The sequence below is a fragment of the Pinus tabuliformis genome, chromosome 2_1 (genome assembly GCF_031772625.1).
Source record: "Pinus tabuliformis cultivar Carrire ecotype Pingquan chromosome 2_1, CPIR1, whole genome shotgun sequence".
NCBI classification, from domain to species: domain Eukaryota; kingdom Viridiplantae; phylum Streptophyta; class Pinopsida; order Pinales; family Pinaceae; genus Pinus; species Pinus tabuliformis.
This window is the reverse complement of record NC_142299.1, coordinates 934,831,203-934,851,074: the sequence shown is the minus strand read 5'-3', so window position 1 is coordinate 934,851,074 and position 19,872 is coordinate 934,831,203. Positions and strand designations below refer to the sequence as shown.

The window sequence follows — 19,872 nt, the reverse complement described above, 5'->3', positions numbered from 1 at the left end:
TTTACCCTTACAACCTTATCACAATGAACAAACGTATCACTTTATAAAATTAAACCATTAATTCAATATCATGGTATTAACATACACAAATAAACCCAATGTACATCATTTAACCTTCTCCATACAATTTTCCTCTAGGCACCGAAATGGGCAGTCAATATATCGTTAGAGGCCGAGACCACTATTTGTTCAAAAGATAGATATAAAACGAACAACAAATTGAAAACAATTCACACCCCAAGGGACCAACAAAAATTGTCCAGGGCCTCTCGAACGACGGTGTGCTCATTCATTTACACGTACTGCAAAATGGCATGGGCATAAACCGCTTGAATTTCGAAACAGCCGCAATGTCTGAGACGGCTTGTCTAGACGATTTCGATTTCGACTGCAGCTTAGAAGGAGACGCAGACGGATCAATTTTACAACTGTTGAAGCTGGTGAGCAGAGCTCAGGCGTTGATTGCAGAGCTGCTTAGATTATCTGATCGTGTTCCTTCTGCTTTCACCGACTCCCGCTACGCTCCCATTCTCTTCGATCTCAAGTAACAATTCTATCCTTCTTCACACCCCTTTGATTTCGAATTCAGAATGGGGGATACATGTTACACGCTCAAACAAGGGCTAAAATCTCCATCTAATTTCCGAGTTGGATTTCAGAAAAAAGTTTGCCTCCTGGCTGAAATTTTTGTAATCCATACCTAGTGTGATTGGTGATAATGACGGTTTTGGAAGATTGCAAAGTTTCTCGAGAGTTGCATTCCAATTAATGGACTTTCGCTACCTTCGGTGCCATGTGTAAGGAGCATCTATATCCAAAGTTGCCGGGCACTCGCACTGGCCTCATCCCTTCTAAAACTTATGTCATACAGGCGGGGAAGGCCACATCAAGAACGAAATATAAGTGGACATGGCTCGAGATTCTGTTCATTCCACCAGTGAACCAATACCCAAATATACATTATCTGTTTATTAAGTGTTTTGCTCTTCAACAATTCTTTTATGTTTTACTGTCGTTTTTTTCAAGTGAACTCTTAGAGGCATGTGTATCCAAAGTTGGTTCTTATAGCACTATTATTAGGGTCATCTTTTTATAATTTGAACTTGCCTCGATTAACGATTTCATGGTCGACAAACAAATATCAGTGTAGTTTAAAATTATAGTCTAAAGCTGGTTGCTCTGTTGATCCAAACTCATAAAAATTAATGCAATAAAAGTCTTGATATGGATTTAATTAAACACGAGAACAAGACGAGCTTTCTCGTGCATGCAAATACTTGCAATATAGAACCTAGTCACTGTGATATCCTTGGATTTTGTTGAACTTCTCATCTAAGAAGCAGCGGAAACGAATGTTCTTTTAACGAAAAATCTGAGCCAATGAAAGGGTATGAAATATCATGCTCTCATTAAAGTGGATGGTGAAACTGTAGCCTACCTATAAACAAATCTGCATCCCAGAGAGAAAGCTCTTTTAATGCATAGGCCATATTCTTTAATGAATGTAAAGTTTATTATTGCATAAATAAAAATCTATTCTAAGATGTAGGCAAAAAGGTCAAAAACTTCAAGTTATTCTCGAATTGTAGACACTTGATCAATCAATTTAATTTCATATTAGAGGGTGTTGAAATTAGGCTTGTAATAATTGCCTTAGGCCACAGGCAACCCCATATTGTATCATCATTATATTTGTAATTATGGTCAAGGCAAATCTTGTACTTTAAGACTGGTAACCACTATTGGGAAAAACACCTACTCCAACTCTATTATTCACTCAAGTGAATTATTAAATTTTTTGTAGAAGTGATTTTCCAAAGGAACTATAAGATTTGTGCTCTATTGTGCTAGGTTATTTTTTCTTTTTTCTCGAGCACTCTATCTATAATGCACTTGTGCTTGGTTCTATTTCTCTCTCTTTATTCTGTATGTGTGCTTCATCTTTCTAGCACACCTGTCCTTGGCTTTTGCAGGATTTGGGTTTGTGTTGGTTCTGTTGTTCAACGCTCTTGTTATCACTTGTGAATCTCAACATGGTCTTAGAGTGCGTGTGAAGCTTACTCAATTCAGTGGCCGATCTGAATGCTTTTTGCTAGCAGAATCATTCAAAGATTCTTGGTTATGTTTCTTTGCATCTCTCAAGTTTCTTTGCGCTAGATCTCTTATTCCTCTTTCTTTTCTTTGCCATGGAACAAAAACTACTACAAGAGGAATGTAACCTCTTTCTCCCCTTGCAGCTCAGGCATTAACACCTTAGATAGTTGCTTGGGTTAGGGATAGCTTTTTGTCATTCCCCAATTTTGATTGTGGTTGTTAGGTTTTTGGACCCTCTAGAATCTTCTTTAAAGATGATATGTGTGGATAGCTCCACATGTGTGAGTAACATAGGCTGATGTGGCTTCCACTTGGTAATGTATTCGACATAATGGATGTTCAACTTGCTGGGAAAATAGCTTTCTCATCTAGCCTCTGATTGTGCTATCTGGACAATTGGAAAGCTTTTGAGGATCCCTACATTGTCAAATACACCCAAAAATGATGTTTACGGCCCGAAAATTGCTTTGGAAGTTCACAACCCAAAATTGCTAAATTGCAAGCTCTATCCTAAAATGGATGCAGCAAGATTGTAACTCTGTTTTTTCACTTCATGTGGTACTGGAAAGGAAACAAATATACATTGATGAATTTCTGATAAAAAAATTAGAAACAGCAATTTAACAGAAAGCTCATGTGTATACTATATATCAACTCCCGTAGAGGATTACATTATGCAAAATCCAAAGTAAATCTTAAATATCAGGCATCTGTGCCAAAAAACAATAGGAACTACACTTATCTCTCAAATTCATCATCCTCATCATCGTCTGTATCAAGAACAATGGAACGAGACTCATTTTGAGCGGTAGACAGTGGAATGGAAAAAGTATTTTCAGAAATATATAGATCATCAAGAGAGAGCTCCAAGTGAGGAAGATAATCATGCCCATAATGGTCTTATTGCTGCTCACAACAGTGTTCTTGCAGGAACTGCTCTTAAAATTGTTCCCATTGCTGTTAAAACCTTTGTGGTTACTGTAGCAAGTCTATGGCTATGTATGCTTGCTGATATTTTCCCAGTATTCCCGATAAGTTTCTTTCTGAACCCTCATCATATATACTCCACAAAAAGAAAAAAATCATTGCATTAGCCAGCCCCAAACCACCTTGGTTCTTATGCGGACTTGCTGATTCTATTGCTAAGATGTTGGAGAACAAATTGCTTTATGTAGGTTTATTTATTGTAAACTTTGAAGAATTTTCTTGGTCGGTCATGTACTTAAATTTTGATTTCTGGATAATAGTCTTGTGGTTGGAGGAGTATCAAGATTCAAATTCAATTATTGTCATAGTGCAGATTGTTGTCAATTTAACTTTTCCACACGAACATTACCTTTAGATTTGGAATGAGTAGACCTTTTTTTTTATGATTTATTATCAACAATGAACATCCATGTCCTTGATACATCCAACGTGTCCTGTTATAATATGATGTGAAATCATTATGTCAGATATTTCAAATCTCCAGAGGTTTTTGAGGAGCTAATTGAAGCGAACTCTGATTTGGTTGCTCTTGATGATGAATTTCGAGAAAGTTTTTCATCTATTTTGGAGAGGTTCTTCCTTCTATTTGACGGTATTGTTCGATACTATCAAGATTTGGTACATTATCTTGATGATTTGCAGGTACCACCTTTTCCATATTTTAAGTATATTTCTATGATTTTGATTATTAATGTGATTCTGTGGATACTCAATGAATAGATAGTCTGAATTCATGGATACTGCTATGAGTTGATCTCACTTACTCACTCTTATTTATTCTTCTAATTGGTCTATGATCTATCTGTGTTAAACCACTTTATCATGTGTGCATTTGTGTTCATTTTGATCTGATTGGACATAGTCTTAATTTTGTGAGAACCTAAATTAAATAATAATACCATGAGAGAGATGGCTTGGCAATCTTGGAGTTGACTCACATCATAAAAAGTCTAAGAACAATTACTTAGCCAAACCTTGATTGCTATTCATTGAATTTGGCTTGGCAAAATAATTATATCACATCATTCATTACGAGAGTAAGAAATTTAATGTAATAAAATGAAAACATAAAATTATCCTGGTAATGGCACTCGGGAATTGAACTTTCTCCTTGACAATGATGCTAATTTGTTACCTTCTAGACCTACACTCAAAGATATTCAAAGTCCTAAAACTAAGTGCAATCCTAGAGGGACTTGGGAAGGTTGCCCACTATCACCACGACAACTCTTTGTCTCACTTTAGGCTGGCTGTCCTCAAACACAAGGTTGCTACATGTCATGTTCTAGGGTTCTTTCATGTGGTGTGCTTTACTCTCTTTGCCTAAGTATCTCATAGTGCTACTTGGCATCTCTTCATGCAGGTGTTTTCCTCCAAGTATGTAGAAAAGGCCGTGAATAATGTATCCTTGCCCCTGAATACCTCAAAAGGTAAAGTATACCTCCAAATGGGTGGAAACTCCTCTATTTTGGTTTCTTTTGGTCCCCAACATGCTCTAAACATCTACTTGAAAGGGGCATCCAACATTTGATGCTCAATAATGCCTTTACCTCCTTCATATCTTGCTCTAGAGCCAAAAGAAGGTAGGGTGCTTCTATTCTAGGCCCCCCTTCATGCTTATATCATCCATCAATGTTGTATGGGAAATGTTCGAAAATGTAACTAGTTTCGGTTTTCATAATTGTCAATGTACTTATCATTATGTACATTTTATGTTACAAGAGAAAAAAGAAAGAAAAATATTATTTTTAAGCTTGGGTTTCATGCTCCATTTTGATGGTCATCTAGGTCAAGCATGTTCTTCATGCTTCTAGGGTTTTTCATGTCAAAAGAATATCTTTCCTTTTGTAACATGCAAAAGATATTAATTATGAGTCTAGAAAGTTCTACAAGTCTCCTTCCACAATTCTACCTTTCGAGTGACAAGTTGGTCGAGAAGAGGCTATTCAATCTCTTGGAAAGGCTATATATACAAGGAGCTTCAACCTCCTTCATCGCCTGTTCTATCATCTTAAGAAATAAGTTTGATCTGAGGCAAGAAACAAGGAAGAAGCTAGAGCGAAGATCAAGGAAGCAAGGAGTCAAAAACGTTTGTTTTTGGGCCTTATTCTGACACACGTGCAAAGGTTAGGGTTTCTACAACTTCTGGGAGGTCGAGAATTGTAGGTCCGAATTGCAGATCTAAGTTGCAAGAGGGCCAAATACTTTGACTTGATCTAATGTGACTCTTGCTGACCTTGGAGATATTGACTTGATTAAAGGAAGGACTCTCGAAGGATAGACACGTGCTAAAAAATCGCGTTTTTGCAGTTGCTACAGGGCCTAAGATTACAGTTTGAATTTGTAGGGTCAAAGCTGGGGGCCGAAGCTGAAGCTGGAATTTGGTTGAAGTATATTTGATCTTTGTTAATTTGGTTGATCTTTGACCTAATTGGAAGGGCTTCTTGGAGGGCTGGTGCTTGGAGGAGGACTTGGTCTTGGGTTTTGGGTCTCGGGTTTCTCATTTGAAGCACATTATATAAGAAGAGAAGAGATTTTTTGGGTTTTCCCCTTGGAGGGGTTTTGTCTTGGCTTGGAGCCTATATCTTGTGTCCATTGTCTTTGTTGCTTTTGCTCTTGATAATTGTTTGATGAAAATATCTAATAATGAAACACAAGAAGATAAATAAAATTCAAAAGCAATTATTAAGGTTATGGAGAAATGGAATTAATAACTACCCTATTGAATTCTCCAACATGGTATTAGAGCTAAGGTGAACTAGAGAAGGCAACTGGAAGATCATCCTCTGGACATAAGAAGGGATTACTTGTCAAGGGGAATCATTTGCAGAAGGACACAATGAAGAAGAAGACCTAGAAGGAAGGTCACTACATCAAGGGTTTCATCATCTCAAGAAAGATCAAGCTGTCATTAAAGGAAGGAAGGATAAGCGCTTGTCGAAGACACCATTGACAAAGGCATCGTAGAAATCATCAAGATAGTTGGAGACATCATCAAGAAGGAGGACTCTTGGTTGCCAAGTAAGTATCATATTGTTTTCTATGTCTCAATCTGTAGATCACTTGGCTACATTTTGCAAGGAAAGCAACAAGCTCTTTGGATCAACAAACTTCCTAGCATGGAAGAAGAGGATTGACTTGGCACTCATAGAAAATGAAGTCATGGAATATGTCCTTGGTGAAGTAGCTGAACCAGACAAGGAGAAGACTCAAGAGTTAGCAAAATATGAAAGGGAGAAGTAAGGGCACAAAGAATCATTGTTGAATCTATAAAAGATCATCTTGTTCCCTTTGTCGCTGATTTAAAGATATCCAAGGCTATGTATGATAAGCTGGTAAAATTGTACACTATAATTACATCAAGTCAAAAAATTTCCTTGAGGAATCAACTATATAAAATAAGGAAGTTAAAGGATGAAGACATGGCCACTTATATCATAAATCTCTCACAAATAAGGGATCAATTGCAAGGGCTCGGGGAAACTGTTTTCGACTCTGAAATGACCATTTGTGTATTAAATGTTTTGCCACCTGATTGGAGTAGTTTTGCAACTAGTATCTACTCTAAGAAGGATACTACACATTTTGATGAGTTATGGGTTCAATGTATCTTGGAAGAATCTAGGATCAAGGCAAAGGATGACACCTTATCAAATGAAAGGTCTCAAGCCAAGAAGGAAAGTTTTGAAAGTCCAAGAAAAAGACATATATGTCCAACGTTCAATGCTATGGTTGCAATGAGTATGGTCACTTTAAGAGGGATTGTCCAAACAAGTAGAACAACAAAATAAAGGAAAGAAGTGAAGTTCACATAGCTGAAGAAAAGGGAGAACCTGAGAAGAAGCCAAAAGGAGAAGATCCCAAAGATCTTTACTATTGAAGGAAGCTCCATCTTTGTCAGGTTCTTTATGAAATTTGTCTTTCTTTTATTAAGTAGAAAGTAGAGTAGTATGCATTGTTGCATTCTCTAGAAGAAGTCTTGAATTTTGTAAAAGCATGGCATCATAGATAGAAGCATATGATAGTAGAGAAATTAGAATCTACTTGATTAATTGATTTGGGAAAGATCATCTAGTTTAAAAAGAATGAGAGGATTGGAACCATATTGCATATTATTGTTCATCCAAGCATTTTTTCAACATCATATTAGAGGTAATCATTTTTCAAAGAGGGATCATCAAGATCCTATGAGAACCATCATTTTGAAAAGTTCTTGGAAAGAGCATTATGATGACCAATATATATTCCATCTAGTATGGAAATAATACTTCTGAAGGATGAAGGAATGCAGATGGTCAAATTGTAGTATGAAGGGCATAATGAAAGTCTTTCTACTCCTGGGAAAAGGAACCTATCTTTGATAGGTACAAGAAGCAAGCTTGTTCAAGAAAAGATGGCTAGATGATTGTATGGAAGTAAAGGAATGCATATTTTTCTCTAGGGTAAGGTTCATATCTACAAGAATCTTGCAGAAAGAGTTGGATATAAAAGTGTGCTCGGTAAGTCTTCCATATGGCTACATGATGCTTGAAAGAAGAAATTTGATATGCTTTGGAATAGATGGAGATCAAGACTCTCACACAAAATTGCATGACATAAATATGACAATATTGATGAGCATCAAGTATTATCTCCGGAAGAAAGAAAGGGAATTAACAATGACAACTCCAAGGAAGATGTTGTAGCTTGGTAATCAAGTTTGATCCATGTGCACTCTGATTAAGATGAATGCATGGAGAAGGATTCTTGTACAATGTGGAGATGGATCATACAAAAGAATGTTGATCTCAAAGGGTACAAATAAGCAAATACTTTGATGAAGGAGGCCTTCATGATAAGGTAAATCTAATGTCAATATTTTGATATTGGTTATCTGGTTAACATATTGTTTGCTACCTGGAAGGATGTTGAAATACACGATGACAGTTGAGGCAAGTTCAACTGTCGGTGTTAAAACTCAATTCAAAGAACATATGGGTTGAGTAATTATTTTCAGTGATCCTTAAAGGATTGTGGACTCAAGATGTTTACATCATCATCTTGGGATTGGAAGGTAGCAGTGTAAGAACATAACCTGATGTTCATCACAAAGATGACTTTCATGTTTAAGAGGGAGCTATGACTAGCTTGAACTTTGATAAGGCTCAATATTATGCCTTCATTGATGATGACTAGAGGAAAGTGATATGCAAGATTGATGGCCTGAATCCTGTCACAAGATTGAAGGAAGAAGATGGCTCTACAACATCCAGGAAGAAAGAAAGCTCAATATGATGAGATACAAAGGAAAGAAGGAGCCATGCAACTATCTCCATAAAAAACTGGTAGCTAATACACTTATGGAAACAAGCCAGGGAGCTTGTGGTTATGACTAACCAACTGAAAGGTAGTGAAAGAATCTCCTCTATACTTTAGAGGAAGTATTAAGTCTCCTTAATATTTGTGAAGGAGCAAGGATCTATTCCCTAAGTCAAGTGGGGATAGGAATCTCCTCTCTAGCTGAGAGGGAGTGATGATAAACATCACATTTGTATTCTCCTCTATCATGTGTCATGGTCTAGGCCAAGACTAACAACCGTATGTCTAAGTGAAGGCCATGGTAGGGAGAATGGAGGATTGGATAAACATATGAGATTTCCTTGAAGATAGAATATCCAAGATAGGAAGTGAATCGACAGCCTTTGAGGATTGGACAGGCATCCAAGACAAGAGTGGTTGAAGAGGATTGATATTCCTTGAGGATTGGGAATCCAAGATAAGAATAGTCCTAAAAGGGCATACCTAGTGAACATCTAGATGTGGTATGTACTTTGTAGAGGTAGTGTGGTATCTCACTTAAAGCCTCCCAACATTATGCTCTTGTATAAGAAAAAACTTGTCAAGTTAAGGCCTTACTATGTTGACAACGAGCATCATGATGTTGATGCTTAAAGATGGTTTACCAATCCGACTCTTCTTATGAGAACTCTTCAGATTGAGAATAACCTTGTACCGATTCTACAATTATGAATACCTCCCTAGTTAAGAGGGAATGTTGGAAAATGTAACTAGTTTCGGTCTTCATAATTGTCAATGTACTCAAATCATTATGTATATTTTATGTTACAAGAAAAAATGAAAGGAAAATATTATTTTTAAGCATGGGTTTCATACTCCATTTTGATGGTCATCTAGGTCAAGCATGTTCTTCATTCTTCTAGGGTTTGTCATGTCAGAATAGTATTTTTCTTGAGTCAAATCATTTGTATAAGAACCTATTGGGCAAGTTGTAACACGCAAAAGATATTAATTATGAGTCTAGAAAGTTCTACAAACCTCATAGCACAAGTCGGCCTTGCCAGTGACAAATCGGCCTAGAAGAGGCTATTCGACCTCTTAGAAAGGCTATATATACAAGCAGCTTTTACCTCCTTCATCACCAATTCGATCATGTCAAGAAAGGAGTTTGATCTGAGGCAAGGAACAAGAAAGAAGCTAGAGTGAAGATCAAGGGAGCAAGGAGTCAAGAAAGTTTGTTTTGGGGATATATTCTCTCATACGTGCGAAGGCTAGGGTTTCTGCAACGTCTAGGAGGCCGATAATTGCAGGAAGCCGAATTGCAAATCTAAGTTGCAAGAGGGCCAAATGCTTTGACTTGATCTAATGTGACTCTTTTTAACCTTAGAGATATTGACTTGGTTAAATGAAGGACTCTTGAAGGATAAACACATGCCAAAAATTAGGGTTTCTGCAGCTACTACAGGGTTGAAGATGGCAGGTCAATGTGGTAGGGTTGAAGCTAGGGGCTGAAGCTGAAGCTGGTTGAAGCAAAATTGATCTTTGTTAATTTGGTTGATCCCTGACCTAATTGGAAGGGCTTCTTGGAGGGCTAACTTGGTGCTTGGAGGAGGACTTGGTCTAGGGTTTTGGGTCTTGGTTTTCTCATTTGAAGTAGATTTTATAAGAAGAGAAGAAATTTTTCTAGGTTTTCCCCTTGGAGGGGTTTTTCCATGGTTTGGAGCCTATATCTTGTGTCCATTGTCTTTGTTATTTTTGCTCTTGATAATTGTTGGATGAAAAGATCTAATAAAGAGACACAAGAAGATAAATAAAGTTCACAAACAATTATTAATGTTAAGGAGAAATTGAATTAATAACTGCCCTGCTGAATTCTTCAATAGGAAAAACCTCCACTAGGCTATAATTGCTACCGAAATCCAAGGGTCTTTTGTTGTGCTTGGCAATAGAAGAAAAAATGCAAAATAAACCATGCATATTAAAGGGGAAACAACATTTATATTTGTTTCCATTTGCCAACAATTACTACGAGTATGCCAAAATAATTGTATTCAGAGCCAAAATATGAGATACTTAGGTGGCTTCAATAGCTTTAATTCTTTCCTATAATATTTAGCTGAAATATGATTTTCTACATAGATTTGTCTCCAATTATCTACTAAAAATAGATAAAATAAGGTGAAATAATATTATTAATGTTCAACAAATGACCTAGTTATCGGTCAACTAGGGGAGTGTCTATAACATTCATATATGCTAAAATGCTAATGAATTTGAAAATACATAATTGACAATAAAAATTGAGAGAGTAGTAGGATCTATGTAGAACATAGGAGGAAAATGCTAAGAAGCATGAGGCTCAAGCTTAATATCAACCTATCATTGGTAAGAGAAGTACACATAGAGGAGAAAGAGGTAGAAGATGTATTCTTGTCTTCATCTATCACTGTGAAGGGATTGGTGGAAAGCTTAATGATGTCATCTGAAGTGTACTTAGGATTGAGAGGGCTTGGATGCAAAATCTTGGGAGGAGCTCTAGAGTAAGATTAACTTCCTTTTAGAATATTACGGTAAGAACTTCCTGTTAGAAGTTTTGTTGCTCGAGAGGACTTAATGGGTAGCAATTTGCCTAAAGTGGGTCTAATATTGAGGCCTCCTTGGGGTTTGGTACTTGTAGGTCAAGTGGGGGGAAGTCATCCATTTGAGTAATGTATGGTGCACTTGCTTAGGTAGTGGAGAGAGCCATTGGTGCTTATAGCCATATTGTTGTGTTTCCATGTCACACATCAAATATAATGATTTTAAACAACAAGCTTTTAGACTATCTTGATGTTGTAACTCTTCTTCACACAAGACTGCAAGGATGGTTTCTCTTTTTGAATAGATAGGAAAAAATAAAAGATATTAGAAAGGTGATCATGTTCATCTTCTCAATGGATAACCCTATGGCTCAGTTTCGTCTAGCTTTTTACAAAATCAATAATAAAGGTCATATGCCAAAGATATCACTATTTCCCCCCACACATCTCCATTACTTTTGTTTATCATTATTTCTATTATTCATATCATTTTTCAATTTTTCTTTTTCCTAACTATATATTATTTTATGTGGAATTACCTTACCTCTTCTCCCTTTTTACTTAGTCATTTTCCAAGTTGTGTGGAAGTGTTTCCTTTCATATTGTTAATTGGAGTTAGAGAAGGAAGGGTTCTGTTGAATTTAGAAGTGCACTAAATTTGGTAGGAACTTGCAATGTAAGCTAAGGCGCAACCTTACTTTCTCTTAGTGTTGACTTAGGAAAACTAGAGAATTTTCCTATAGTCAAAAATAGTAAGTCGAACTCAACATGCATGGAGATTTTATGCGGTAGTCTGACTCGAGTTCAAGAGGCCAGTTCGCTTGAGCTCAAGATGTCAGTTAGACTTAAGTTCAGTGAGGCAGTTTGACTTGGTTGAGAGAGCCAGTTTGCTTGATTTGAAGAGTAGTTGATTCTATATAGAGAAGGGCACAAACTCAATGACATATATGATTATGCACTAGTGAGAACTTGTGCATTTTGAGCTCAAGAAAGTAGTTCTAGATCATTGCGTGAGGTTAGTGAGAGCCAGAGCACATCACTTGAGGAGGTCGAGATAGCTTGCGCAAGGAGGCAGTTCAACTTGTACAATTGGTACAACCTGCACAAGAGAGAGGCTGAATTGGTCTAGGGTGTGTAGGATATTGTGTTGAGGAACAAATAGGAAGAAGGGAATTTTTCCCAGTGCTTTGTAATTAATTACTGAGATTTTTCTGAGCAGATCAATAAAACACACAAATTAGAAGATTTTTCCTAGTTGGGGTTTCTTGGGTATTTTTGGTGTTTTGTTAATTGTGTGCTTGTGTCTTTATAAATTTATTTTATGCTGCAATTTCATTAGAATACTCAATATATTTGATCAGTGAATTTCGCAGTTTAGTTTCTAGTTCTTGCATCTCAGAATACTGTTCAAATTAGCTGTTGGGTATTAGAAAACTATCATGGTATTAGAGCTATGGATTGATTGAATCCAAAAAGTAGTATATTTTTTTCCTCAGAAGTGAGTGACAGTTACAGTTCAGGGTGCGTAGTTTCCACAAGAGCACAATCTTCCATGCTAAATCAAGAGCGCATGTGTTTTTTCTAGCAGTTTTGCGCAAGTGTGTTTTTGAGCAGTTCGAGTTAGAGCATGGCATACCTGGGTTTGAGGTTTGAGGACCGCCTTGATGGGGCATTGAATTTCTGTTCTTGGAAGGAGAGGATTGGTATAGTATTGGAGGAGTAGGGAGTTTGGGAATCTGTGTAGAGTCCACCAACTGCCCCAACAGACTCTCAACAACTGGCCCAACATAATAAGAAGGACGGTAAGGCTAGAAGAATAATCCTTGAAGGAGTCAAGGATCACATCATACCTCACCTTTTCAGAAAGAAGTCAGTTCAGGTTATGTGGTCAACTATCTTAGGGTTGTACCAAGTTAGTGAGGCCAGGAAGTTGGTACTCCGAGATAAGCTCAAAAATATCAGGATGACTAAGTCTGAGTCCATGATCTCTTACCTAACCAGATTCACCCAAGTGAAGGATGAGTTAGCCAAGGTTGGAGAGATAGTCTTGGATAGAGACCTTGTCAGTTTTGCACTATTGGGCTTTCCCAAGTCATGGGAAAACTTCATTGATGCAGTGAGTGGTAGAGAAAAGTTGCCAGATTGGAAGCAATGATGGAATGATTTCATGCAAGAGGAGATTCGGAAGCAAGCTAAATCTAGGTCTCATGCAAAGACTAGGGAAGAAGAAAACTTTTCCCTAACTGGCAAAGGGGGCAAGGCCAAGAGCAAGAAAATACAGGAGGGACCGAGTCCAATTCATGAGGCAAGAAGACGAAAAATCTCAAAAAATTGAAGTGCTTCTCTTGTCATCAGTTTGGGCACTATTCCAGCAAGTTTCCAAACAGGAAGAAGGGATTCAAGAAGGATCACGTGGCAACATCAACAAAGGTGGAAGACTCACTTCTCAGTTTGGGGAGTTTTCGCTCATAGCTTGCATGGCAAGCTTAATGGCCAGTAGTGTATGGTATATTGATACTGAGCATCCTTTCATATGACTGGGAATAAGGGTTATTTTAGCCAGTTAATAGAGAAGGATATGGAGTTTCATATAGAAATGGGAGATGATGAAAGGTACCTAGCGTAGGGCATGGGTACTGTTGACTCTGCCGCCTACACCCACCTACAAGTCAGTGAGAAAAGCCTTCAACCCCACAAGGCATGGTTGGTGGCAGGGAACTCAGAGAAGGGGTTGTCACACTAATCCCGACTCTCTCCGTTTGAGCTATCTCCTAGGTTAGCTAAGGGGGGTGGTCCCTAATGAAAAGTTAAGTTAAAAGATGTGAGTTTCTAGAAGAGTGTTATAGTGAAAATGAATTACTTTTAAGGATTTATTGGCAAATATGAAGTGAGCAACTTGAAATAACAATGCCAACCTAATATGATTAAAAACCATAACATCAGTGCCTTGTAAGGAATTTTCTCAACAATTTAAAGATATATTTGCTCAAAGTAAAATGCAATGCTCTCAAAAGAGAAAACAAAGTAACCATGAAATGTAAATAAGAATTGTTAACACAAGATATGTAAGATACAAAATGCTTTTGAGATAATCAACTTTATAAATCAAAACATGTGAAACATATCTTGCCAAAACCCAAAAATTAGTAATTAACTTGGAAATGTAAAAGAAAGGAAGTGCTAAACCAAGACATCAATATGCAATTAGACTTAAAACATGAAAAGAAAACACTTTGAAATGATTACAATACTTGCTTTTGGAATAGACTTTGCATATGAAAAATCAAACCATCATGAGACAAGTAAAGTAAATGTAATGGAAAGTGCTCTTGGTTAATTTTATTAATTACCTCTACAACAAGATTACAATTTAACTCTTCAATCCTCAGATCTCACCCTCGCCCAATGATATGGCTCTCACAGTGAGGAGTCAATAGAGGATCCCTAAGATGTCTACTTCAATCAACTTATGTTGGAGGTAAAATTTTAATGAGGCTTGAGGCCTTCCTACACTAAAATGCTTAGATGAAATGCAAATTGTGTGAATTCCCCAAATTAAAATAGTGATACATGCAAATGCTTCAAAGAGATTGATTTGCAATGCTTGAAAATGAAATAGTGTTCAACATAAGTTGCAATTATAACTTCAATTGGAGGAATAAAATTAGCTTACAAGTGTTGCATGTGTTTCATCAATGAATTAAAATGATACATGTAATTTGCTTGAAAGTAAAATTTGTTTCAAATAGACAATGACAATCAATTGCTCCAATATTAAAGATAACAATGTAGCATAAAATTGAAGCATGTATTCAAGTGCTCATGAAACAATTTACCAAGGTAAATGGAAACGAATCAAAGTTTGTTAAGAATATAAAATGCTTGCGTTTAAATGATGAATTGCCCAAAGTAAAGTGCAAGCTTGTAGCTCTAAGCAACAATGAGAAAGAAAATGCAAAGCTCAAATGAAATTGTAACAAAATTTAACTTAATGAAATGTGAAAGTGAGGTTGTGTTAATTCCAAATTAAAGCATGCATGTAAGTGAATGAAGTATGAAAGCAAATGTCAATCCACCCAAGAGAAGCCTCCCTCTAAATGGGGAGATAGGATACAATGGGAGAAATCCCAAGCTCCCACAAGCAAGTTAGATCTATTATTAATATTACTATGAGAAGAGGCCCTTCAAAGTTCTCAACTATACTTCAAGGAGAGTCCTCACAATAATTTCTTGAAACTTGGACACTAGACCTCATTTATTGAGAAAGTAGTGACAAGATCTCACAAAACTTATGCAAGGGAAACAAGGCGCGAGTTTCCTCCAAATGCCCATGGCTTAAAGAGGAAAATGGGCAGCCCTCTAGTGAATTTGACTTGGCCAAAATAAGTCTCAAAAGGGCTCACAACATCCTTGGAAATCGAACCCCCAATACTTGCCAAAGGTCCAGCAAAGGCTTGTTAGATGTTGCGGGAAGTTGCTCTTCAAAATCTGCCACACAAGAGTTAGCAAATAATCCAAACAATGACTGCAAAATTAGTTAAGTATCAATGGAAAAATCAGCAAGATAAAATATATATGTACAATTATAATTTACAAAAGGATAAGCTAAAGAGTGAGTAAACTCTCGTTTTTGCTTAGCTATCTTCAAGCTCTTAGATAGCAAATAAAAGAAATGAAGTACAATGTTTTTTTTAAAGCAATTTAAATTTAGAATTTCTCGGCTTGTGTACAAGCTATGCGCTGAAATCCCTGCAAAATCACTTTGTAAGATAAGACTATGAAGGTTCAAAGAACAGATGAAAGCTCCTTTAAGAATGTTTCAAGAGTGGGTTGGTCTCTCCAAAGACTTTCCCTCACGCTTGATTCTGTAATCCCAACAAGATGTTCCCTCTATAAAACTTCAACCAAGAATTAGTTCCATATAGATTTAGCAATAAACAATGATAAGAAACTCTAGAGATTTATTTAAAACCAACTAGAGCATTTTATACCTAGAGCATACTTCTAAATCAAATGTCAATGCAAGATAGCTCTACATTAACAAATCTACAAGAGCATATGGAAGCAAATTAGATCAAAGCATGAGTAAAATGAATTATACCAATGCTCAATAGTTCATCACACTCGAAAAGGAGGAACACCTCATGAATGAAACTCCAAAGTCTTTATTGATATTTCTGAAAGTGTACAAGGCAGCAGCGCTTCCGCAAGCACAGTAGCTAGTAACAATATTATACAATGTGAGAGCCCATGGCTCTATTATATAGAGAGCTGGGAGCAAATCCCAATGAAGAATGGCATTGGATCCAATCCCAATGTAGAAGTGATTAAATAAGTGGCATGAGGTGACAATCCCGAAGGGAAATTCGAATTTGCTGAATGGAGCTCCAATGCCAAGGGTAAAAATTGAATTCTGGCAAGTGGACATCATTTTCTTCTTCCCTTATGTGCCAAATTCGAATTTTATGGTGGAATAACAAGTGTATATGGGTGGTAACCCATGTGGGGACAATTTCTCACAAAAATCTCCACCAAATATTCTCCCAAATCCTCCCAAATGTGCATTAAATTCACAAATTCGAATTTCCGAGCAGCTTTTTCATTTAATGCCAGAAATTCGATTTTATTTGAGCACATGTCCTTTATGTGATTTTAGGAGTCCACATCACCTTGGGACTTCACTTTAACTCATCCATAATTTTCCACCTCATTTAGCATGTGTGGATATTTATTTTTCTCTATTTATTTAATTTATGGCTTAATTAATTGCCAGATTTCCCACTAAACTTAGGAAAAATGGGTTTTGAGGGTCCAAAACATATTATTAACCCCTCAAACATAGTATAAAGTTGAGGGTGAGAGGTGTAATTTTGATTACTCATACCCCATACAACTTATCTAGACCACTGTTTTACAACCCGCCTGTTTCGACTCCGACTCGGCCGTTTCGAACCGAGTCATTACCCTGAACTTTGACCCGACCAGCTAACCGGCTCGGTTGACCGAGTCACATATGACTCGGCCGAGTCATCCAATGACTCGGCCGAGTCATATGTGACTCGGTCAACCCGGCCGGGTCCGTTATGACTCGGCCGAGTCAATGCATTCCGGCTGGGCAGCGAAACAGTTAGAAAAATTTCAATTTTTTGTGATTTTTGATAAAGTTAAATTCAGTTTATGGATTCCAAAGGGTCATGCTTCTGTAGACTGTGATGGAAACTACTTAGTGTGAATACAATGTTATATCTTCTGGGTAGGCTATGTAATAAAATAGCCTTGGTGTCATTTTCTTCTTTTTTATGTGTCTGCTTGTTGTATTAATGCATTAAGATGACAAGATAGTTTCTCCTTTAATTGTAAATCCTAAAAACAGTTTTGTAAAAGGAAACTCTACATTGTGAACCTCCAATCCAAATGATATATTTAACTGTTCTGAGATTTTTTGTTGTTTTTAAATAAACGTAAATGGTGAAGTTGAGTATCTGTCATTTCAAACCAATATTTGATTTTACATTGTCATCTTTTAACCATGTATTGTTAAATTTAAAAGCAACAGATATTTTTGATCTTCTTCAGCTAGTTGAAACAGGATTGGTAAGTGATCAGAAAGTCCTCCAATTACTAATCATGACTTATGCCTGCTGGCTTCCTCCAAAAGCTTACTGTTGACAAGAAAATTGTCCAACCTTTTCAAAATCCTGGCTCTTCCTCTTTTGGAGGTTCTTCATGTAGGAATAACCTTTATAGGCTTTACATCCATCAGCGTAAGCTCTCCAAACAACTGTAAGAACTTTTGGAGTCTGGTCACCATCACAGTTTACTTTTGTTGTAGAGGCCATTTCTAGCCTCCTTGGTTATTTGTATTTTGTTTTGAGTCTTTGATCATGTATGACAGTTGACTATGTATTGCCATTGGGTACCATTTTGATATAATGGATTGGTTCATGAGCCTACTTTGATCATATGTTGTCTTCCATCTATATTATAATGCTGTGTGTTTGGAAACATGAATGAAAATCTTTAAAATTATGTTTAAAATATTTAAAATTATGTTTTTTTATAAAAAAAATAAATATTTAATGTATTTTTTACAACGACCGAGTCATTGAAATCGAGCCGGCCGAGTCATTACCGAGTCGGAGTCGGAGTCGGAGTCGATCCTCGGCCGAGTCGGAGTCGGAGTCGATCCTCGGCCGAGTCGGAGTCGGAGTCCGAGTTGTAAAACATTGATCTAGACTAGACTTATTACAATTTAAATACAATTTTATTTGCAATTTTTGACCTGTGGGAAATCTAAAAAATTAAAAAATGACTACCTAGACCTAACCAAATTCCACGAAATTTTTTGTGTGATCTAGTATGGTAATATACATCGACTCTAGACACTAAGATGTGTTAGGGGCTCAACTTTCAAACCGTCACCCCGGATTTGGGGTAAAACGTGAGTGAAAAAACCCAGAAAATTATCCGCCTCTGAAAAAGAAGGGATAATTAACCAGATAAAAAAACACTCCAAGGTGTACTCGTTTGCTGATCGAGTCCCAACATCCTAGGCCTGTTACAGATTCAAAACTCATCATTACTAGTATCATTTATTACAATTCCCTGTAGGGTGTGGAATCTAGGTACAAGAAAGATGATGAGAAGATAGAAGTAGAGTTAAAAAACTCTGTTGACTGACGATATCTGATGGTACAAGTGTCCTCTTCATCATCCTTGGTGATGGAGTCTTCATGTAATCATCAGGTGCCACTCCAGTGGTCAACAGGTACAATCAAGTTTGAGAGGGAGTCTGGAAAACCTCTCTATCTTATAGATGTCATCTATGTCCCAGGGTTGAAGAAAAACTTGGTTTCAGTCTCAACTTTGGAGAGCAATGGTTATGAGGTTATCTTTAGTAGAGGCAAACCTTCATTAAGCATCTCAACTTTAGAGTAGTTAAGCAGATTGTGGTTAGGGTGAGGAACCTCTACAAGCTGCAGTTTGAGACAAAAGTGGCCTTGAGCAACAAAGAGATTAGTGCACATAGATGTGACCTTGGGGAGCTTTGGCATAGGCATATCGGTCACTCACACCATGGAGCGCTAAAGATTCTGAGGGAGATTGCCACAGGGTTACCACAATTCAGTGTAGATCAACATGACATGTGCAAGGGCTACACATTTGGCAAGTATGCCAAGACATCCTTTTCCAGTAGAGACAACAGGGCAAAGAGCATCTCGGAGCAGGTACACTCGGATGTATGCAAACCATTTGCCTCTCCATCCCTGATGGGATACAAATATTATGTCATCTTTATTGATGATCATTCGAGAAGGTCAGGGATCTTCTTCATGAAGAAGAAAGATCAAGTCTTCTCGAAGTTCATGGAGTTCAATGCCTTGGTGGAGAACCAAAATGGTAGGAGGATTAAGTCGTCGAGGTCAGACAATGGTGGGGAGTACATATTCAACACTTTTAGGGACTTCTGTGCCAAGGAAGGCATCAGGAGAGCTCACTGAACCTCATAACCCTTAGTTGAATAGGTTGGCTGAGTGCAATAGTTGGAGTGTCGTTGGAGTGGCTAGGGCTAGGTTGCATGATTAGGGGCTACCCATGTTTCTTTGGGCAGAGGCATGCAACACTACAACCTTTTTGTAGAACATGAGTCCACATAGGGTGCTAGGTCGAGTCGCACTAGACGAGGCTTTCACAGGCAAGAGGCCTAATGTGTCTCACTTTTGGATTTTTGGTAGTCTTGTTTACTTCCATGTATCTTCAGATAGTCAGAAGAAGATGGAATCCATAGTAGAGAAGGGCATTTTCTTGGGCTACAACGAGACATCTAAGGTGTATAGTAATGTGGAAAAAGTCGAAGTTGGGATTAAATCGGCAAGGGTCCAAAAGTTGAAAAAGTCGTTAAAGTCGGGAGTTTTTTGAAAAAATCGGCAAAACG

The 19,872-nt window shown here is 37.3% G+C and overlaps 1 protein-coding gene across 6 annotated transcripts in view; it reads left to right on the top strand.

Moving 5' to 3' along the window:
• Positions 1–223: 223 nt before the first annotated feature.
• Positions 224–19,872, top strand: part of LOC149203713 (uncharacterized) — a 554,312-nt gene continuing 534,663 nt past the window's right edge. For all 6 annotated transcript variants that reach the window (XM_089403546.1, XM_089403545.1, XM_089403544.1 and 3 more), the window contains exons 1-2: positions 224–544; positions 3,549–3,723. In XM_089403546.1, the coding sequence (XP_089259672.1) occupies positions 315–544; positions 3,549–3,723 (405 nt within the window). In that variant the 5' untranslated portion in view covers positions 224–314. The remainder of the gene's footprint in view (positions 545–3,548; positions 3,724–19,872) is intronic.